Source organism: Pararge aegeria, chromosome 22 (genome assembly GCF_905163445.1).
Source record: "Pararge aegeria chromosome 22, ilParAegt1.1, whole genome shotgun sequence".
In the NCBI taxonomy this organism is placed as follows: domain Eukaryota; kingdom Metazoa; phylum Arthropoda; class Insecta; order Lepidoptera; family Nymphalidae; genus Pararge; species Pararge aegeria.
In genome coordinates, this window is record NC_053201.1 from 7,467,987 (window position 1) to 7,475,236 (window position 7,250).

Sequence of the window (7,250 nt, forward strand, 5' to 3'; positions counted from 1 at the left end):
TAGATTCCGTATTTTCGTCTATTTTCAATTTTGTCACTTGTCAGCGTCAGCTGTTTTTGACGTACCTAACAATTTGCAAAATCCAGAAGACATTAATTGTTTGAAAAGTTTGTTTAGGTACCTATTTGTTAGTGGTTTGTTATCATTTTATCAACAATTATTATCGCTTACTTGTAAAGCAAAATCCCACTGAACAACATATAAATAGTTTCGTTATCAAATGAACTTCATTTAGAAGGTATTGGTAACTGGTATATTTTTGATTAATTATTTAATGATGAAGTTTTGCGCAAACCTTGCTTTTATGTTTACGGAGAGTTCAAATATTCTTGAAAGATATGCATTGGCGAAAGATGCTGGGTTCAAGGCAGTGGAGTCTGGATTCCCACTGGGGTATAGTATAGAACAAGTGAAACAGGCGAAGGAAGCAGCAGGAGTTGATCAGGTTCTGATAAACCTAAAAACAGGTACTTCATTTTTTTTTTCGAATCTTATTTATGTAGGTACTTACGTTATTAGTTTTTACACTGATCGCCATAGTTGTAGTAGGTAGTAATTAGCTATTTTGACTTCATACTAGGCCTCTAATTAAAGAGAGTCAGAGAATGAACCCTTGATGCTGCTCCTGTGCAGATTTTAACATGTATTACTATATATTAGTACCTAATATAATTATAACTAAAGTTAACATTTCTAAGGCCTTTTCTAGATTGACAAAGCCAAAATCCAATTAACTAACAAGGCCTGACCTACAATAATTATGGGCCAAGACCTTCGGATCTGTCAAATATGCTAAACACTAGTCTAGTGAGTAGACCAATAATTAATTGTTGTTGATAGTATACCCAGCTAAGTTGTTGTGGGCTTCTTCTTAAGCCAGGGTGCGTTTGGAACCCCCATGGCATGGTTTAGTTAACAAATGTAGTTATTACCATCACAATCTATCTCATATAAAATGAGATAAAGATCAATTGCCTTCTACAGTAGCAGTGGCTACAGTTCATTAATACAGATTATTATGATTTATGAGATTATGACTGTCATTATATTTCACAAACTTTACATTACAGGAGATGTAACTAAAGGCGAATTAGGAGTTACAGCAGTGCCTGGCAAAGAAAATGAGTTTAAGGACAACTTGCAAATAACCATAAGCTATGCAAAGGCTGTTGGTGCTAAAAAAATACACATCATGGCTGGCAAATTAGAAAATGTGTCTCCTCAACATTGGGCTACATATGAGAACAACCTGAAATATGCAGCAGATGTCTTGAAGACTGAAGGGATATTGGGAGTTATAGAACCTATAAACCAACATTCTGTGCCTAAATATTTCTTAAGTGACTATGGAAAGGGTAAGAAACCACCCAGTTCAAGTGCAATTGATGGGTGCCAGATAGAAATTTCGGCAATGATCACCTAGTAACTTATTATGTTCTCACAGAAATGTCAAAGTTAGTCTCAACTCCCAATTCTTTAACTAATATGTTTCCATCCCAGTATATAGAAAAACTATGTTTGTTAGTCCATAAAAGAAAAAATACCAATGAGTTGCAATCACCATGACTTAAAAATCCTAACTTTTGTTTTACTTTTCAGCTGTTGATATCATCAAGCGGATAGATAGTGACCATTTAAAATTGCAACTGGATATTTTCCATTTGCAACATATTGTTGGTGATCTTTCCTACAACATCAAGAATCTCATGCCTTATGTTGGCCATGTTCAGGTAATTATCTTCATAATTTGACAGCTACTACACCTGGCAAATATACAGATAGCTTTCAATTGACTTTATAAAATTATTATAGATTTATTACGACATGCATTTTAAGACATTTATATCATTGATTAAAAATAATAGGAAAAATTATAAGGGACCAGATGAATATATTATCAAAATTATATTAAGAACTTAAGAAATATAAAGGCTGTGATGCATAAAATTAACTTTTGAATTTTTTTACACAAATAGCTTTCTGTTGAAAAAACCTGTTTTATCCTGGAAAAGCACCTGGGGACTTTTATCCTGTAGATATTGTAGGATCTCACTTTTAACCGAGGAAAATTTAAATAGAAGAACATACTTAAAATATATCTTGTGTGTATGTGTACGATACCCGCGACTTCGTTCACGTGTTTATTCCCGCGGAACTCTTTTTTCTCCCGGGATAAAAGTAGCCATGTGCTATTCCAGACTACAATCTATCTCTGTAACAAATTTCAGCTAAATCGGTTCAATCGTTGCGATGTGAGTGAGTAACAAACATATAAACTTTCGCCTGTATGATATGCTAGCTTCTGTCCACCAGTCTGCGTTTCAGGATGGGGTCTAAAGATTCGCTCCTTAACAATTTTTAATCTTACCACGGGAAGTATTTGGGCGATTGGTATAGAAAGTACATGTCCTTTTTCATAGCATGGGTGACATGCACACTAAATTTCAAAACTGTCTGCCCACAGCTTAGGTTGTAAAGAATCTAGTTTTCCCTCTGGAACTACTTAAAGAATCGGAAAGGTAGTCTCTGTTCTTTTCTATGTCAAAGGGTACATGGGTAGTATATATATATATATATATATATATGTATCCTACTTCCATATAATATGATATAATAGTGTAAAAGTGTGTTTGTATATATATATATATAAGATATCTTGTCTGCTGTCAGGCAGTACATGAATGAAGAGCACACTAGATAAAAAGTGATCATCATCATCATCATCATCATTATCATTCATCACTTCTTTACTAGCCCACTACTATTAGGCACAGGTTTTCTGCAGTTCAAAATATCATGTTTGTTTATAGATTGCACAAGTACCTAACCGCAATGAACCTGATACTCCAGGGGAGATAAACTACAAGTACATACTTGAACACCTTCAAAACAATGGTTACGATGACTGGATTGGTCTTGAGTACAAGCCTGCTGGAAATACTAAAACTGGCCTCAAGTGGATAAAAGACTATGGCTACAACTTGTAACAGTCCAACAAAACAAAGAACAAAAAGAAAATATTACATATGTATGGTGGTTCCTATGCAGCTGAAAAGCATCCTGTGCACACAAAGAAAGTGCCTTTATTTTTAAAACAATGTTAAGTTGTTAAGGTTGAATTGTGAATATTATGTTTAAGTTAAATAAAATACCTGTTTTTAATAATATTTTGTAGTATATTAAAATCTTAATTTTGTAATTAAGATTGATGTTAATGATTATTAACTTTATTGTTAAACTTTATTGTTAAAGTTAATAATCATAGGGCACAATTAAACGAGCATTATTTTACATTATGAAATTGTTGCACCCAATAATGTTTTTTTACACCATCAAGCGACAATCTATCTTTACTTGAGGTCTTTAGAAGCTGAAAGAGAAAAATAAAAATTAGTTGAGTTATTTATAATGCGGCATAAAGTGCATTATCTGAACAGATGCCATTTCTCAGCTTACATGGTACATTATACAACATTTACATTACGGAATAGACATTAAAATAGTAATTTGTACCATGTCATTCTCGTTTACAGCTACATGACTGATGCATGGGCACAAACATTAATACTTATCTAATAAATTGGTGAAGTATTTTAAATTTTCATAAATTGAATATAACATTAGTACAAAATATGTTTATTACCTTCGAAATAAGATCTTTGGCGCCTTCAGGTACAAATCTAGGGTAAGTCATGTCTAAAGCTAAGATTCTGGCGTATGTTTTGTCTTGGCCATCACTTTCAAAGGGTGGTTTACCCACAAGGAACTCATACAAGAGTACACCAATACACCAGTGGTCAACAGAAACATTGTACACTTCTCTTTTAATCATCTCTGGAGGGAGATAGTCCAGTGTGCCACACATTGTCTTACGTCTGTAAGGAATAAAATATTTTTTTATTGCTTTTACTTTAGTCTTCACTAGAGAACAATAATTGAAAGTGACTTATTTAGTAATGAATCAATAATTGGATTTATAAGCTTTTGGTAAAAAAGAAGATAAGAAAAATATTTGTCAACTAATGAACACCCCTAATAGGGCACTCTTTCAAAATTCAATTATAAGTGGGATGAATTTCTTCTAAAAAATTTACTAATTTGGTGGTAGTACTACAATTGTATATAATCTTAAATGAATATTTATTAATCTCATCTGTTCTAATTTGGTGGAAGTACTACAATTGTATATAAACTTAAAAAATATTTATAAATTCCATCTGTAAGTCCCCATATAAACACAACAGAAACTCTTAAGTTACTATACACGGGGGCAATTTGTTGATGAAATAATGAAACTGTTAAATTTATAAATTGAATGATTTATTCATTTTTACCTTTCTGATGGAGCATGCACAGACCAGCCAAAGTCTGCAAGTTTGAGGTCACCATTGTATGCCACTAAAATGTTCTCTGGCTTTATATCTCTATGAATCACATGGTGTTGATGACAGTAATCAACTGCATCTGCAACCTGAAATTAATACATTTCAGTTGAAATAATATAAAGCTAAATTAAACAATATTTTTAAATCCCTTATATATCTGCTTTATATTTTTAGACAGGAGTTGAGATAATCAAAAGTCTAAGAGATAAAGTAGTTTTTCAAGCTACTGCAAACTGGAAATCATACATCATACGTCCATGGTCAGCCAATTATTTGGTTGCTAAACAAAATAATTTCTAAAAAGGGTACTTTGAATACAGAGGAAGTAGTGCAGAGAGATATTTATGTCACAACTATTAAGGTAATTCGAACTTACAGAAGATTATGAGTTATTTCATTAACTGATTACGGTACAACTTCTATACTCATTATGTCTCCAACTGTTAGGGTACCCTGAACAATATTCAAATTCAATTGAAGTAAAAAAAAAAACACCTGATAAATATATTTTGCAGCTTTGTTTTCTGGAAATCTTCCTTTAGGCGAGCTAGTCAAGTGCTTATAAAGCTCTCCACCAGCAGCGAATTCCACTACAAGATATATTCGTTTTTCATCATGAAACCATGTTAATAGTCTTAGAACATTTGGATGCCTACAGGAAAAAACAGATTCAAATTAAAGGACATACATTAAACTGTCATAATTAGGAATGTAGTAAATATATTTTCCTTACTCACTTTAAGTGTGATTGTATTTCAATTTCTCTCATAACCTGACGCTCGCATCTGGATTTCAATATTTGTGATTTGAACAGTGCTTTAATAGCTACTAGATAGCCAGTCTTTTTCTCTCGTGCGACGTGAACGTGTCCAAACTTACCACGCCCCATACTGGAGCCAAGTTCAAAGTCTTTAGCTGACCATTTATATCTTAAAAAAAATTATAAACATAAGTAGACTACAGAGCTAACAGTTTTAGTAACGCGAGTGCACTAATTTACTGTCATACCGACAAAATAGAGAATTTAACTCCTTTCTTTTTATGGGAGAATAACTCAAGATTAAACTTACGGTTTGTTATAAGCTTCATGGTTGATAATTTTAGTTTCCAGATCCGCTACTTCCTTCAAATCAACCTCCATATTTTTGTTTGTATGGATTACGCAGGTAAATATTCTTGTTTATCTACAATTTCGGTTGTTTTATTCGCGTAGAACAATATATTTAACTTAACTACTTTTCAAGTTTCTACCGTTATAATTTTACGTTATGTCAAATATTTGAATATAACATAGACCAACTTGAATCAAATTGTTTTGTCTATGGTCAACTTTAATGTGGCACTTTATGGCACGTCCACACGTTCGCACTTCGCCACATGCGAGCGGTGCCGAGTGCAAGCAAGTAGCCCTCTACTTGTATGTACTCGCTCGCCTCCACTCGTGCACACTCGTTTCGCGGGGCTCGTCGATATTCGCTTAAGAGGGCGATTTTTTGAAAAATATTAAAGTGGCGAGTGTTCCACGCGTACGTTTCGCATTTTTGTGTTCAACAAGACTACGTAAAATAATAACAACTGTAAAACACTCAGTAATGTCTATATTTATTTAAATACTATTATTTATTTTTTCCACCAAGGCCTAAACCCTTCTTATTGTGGAAGGAGACCCGTGCCCTGTGGGTCCGTAATGGGTTAATGTAATGAAGATGATGATTTATTGTTTATAATATTAAAAGATAAGGGGAAAACATTTTTTTAATAAGGAACTTTGACATTTATTTCTATCGAGATAATTTAAGTGACTTTTGGAAAGCGGAAAGTCTTTAGGTCAAAAATAATAAAAAGTGTGGTGTTGGGACAATATATGGAAATAAAGTCCCTTATTACATAAATATTAATTTCAAGTTCTAGTCGAGGTAAAAAGGAAAATTATTAAGCGCATGTTTGCGCTGAAAGATTGTGTTGTTGACAGGTCAAATGCCCGACTTAAGTCAAGGAAACATACATATACTGAAGTTTTTCGATTTTTATACTAGTCTACATATTAGTCTACGGTATTTCAGTCATTTGATTAAGTACATAATTTGAAATTAACCTCTTGCAAAATATGCATAAATTAAAGAAATGTTATGGCAACACTGTATCTGAACTGTCAAATTGCGAATACGCCGAGGTGGCTGTCACTTTGAAGCTTGATAGACGCATAATATTAGGTCCTGTAGGTATGTATCTGAGCTCTGAACTTAATATAGTAGTAGGTACTTGTTATGTTCCGCGCAGGTAGGTACTATTAATTCAGAAAAAGCGAAAAGAATGCTTAGTTTTGCAGTTTCTCCAAGACGTGTAAAATTTTAGATCCTTACATTACGAAATTAGAAGATTCGAACATAAAGATTTCTTTAAAATATAATATAGGTATTTATTTAATCAAACTATTTACCACTGCTATCTATGCACTTTTGCCATCTCATAGGTAGCTCATTGATCCCTTTGCTAAGAAGACCCTTCGAACGGGAATCAATAAAACATTTGAAGGCGCTTTGGACTGCCGCATCGGTGTAGAATTTTTTCCCTTTCAAGAAATCCAAATATATTAATAAGGTCAGGGATTAGTCTTGTTGTGTGTTACCTATTTCATAGGAATTATTTATTAACTACGACAACGCACACATCGCCATCTAGCCCCAAAGTAAGCTTAGCTTGTGTTATGGGTACTGAGATGACTGATGAAGCAAGGTCCGGAAAGTACGGTGGATATATTAGACATTTCAATTGAAGCTCCTCAAATTTGGTAGCCGTCTGTTGTGCAATAGCATTGTCCTGAAGCAGCGGTGGCCTAGAGCGATTGACCAGACTCGTTTGTTT

At 33.5% G+C, this 7,250-nt stretch overlaps 2 protein-coding genes across 2 annotated transcripts; one reads left to right on the top strand and one right to left on the bottom strand.

Moving 5' to 3' along the window:
- Window position 1: 1 nt before the first annotated feature.
- LOC120633793 (putative hydroxypyruvate isomerase) lies at window positions 2-3,167 on the top strand. The gene is made up of 4 exons (XM_039904145.1): window positions 2-467; window positions 1,071-1,355; window positions 1,600-1,730; window positions 2,811-3,167. The coding sequence occupies exons 1-4, from the start codon at window positions 275-277 to the stop codon at window positions 2,985-2,987; spliced, it is 786 nt and encodes a 261-aa protein (XP_039760079.1). The 5' UTR covers window positions 2-274; the 3' UTR covers window positions 2,988-3,167.
- Window positions 3,168-3,245: 78 nt separating this feature from the next.
- Window positions 3,246-5,660, bottom strand: LOC120633794 (aurora kinase B). The gene is made up of 6 exons (XM_039904146.1): window positions 5,456-5,660; window positions 5,123-5,314; window positions 4,881-5,037; window positions 4,335-4,471; window positions 3,644-3,875; window positions 3,246-3,370 (listed from the first exon to the last, which is right to left on the bottom strand). The coding sequence occupies exons 1-6, from the start codon at window positions 5,524-5,526 to the stop codon at window positions 3,284-3,286; spliced, it is 876 nt and encodes a 291-aa protein (XP_039760080.1). The 5' UTR covers window positions 5,527-5,660; the 3' UTR covers window positions 3,246-3,283.
- Window positions 5,661-7,250: the final 1,590 nt, after the last annotated feature.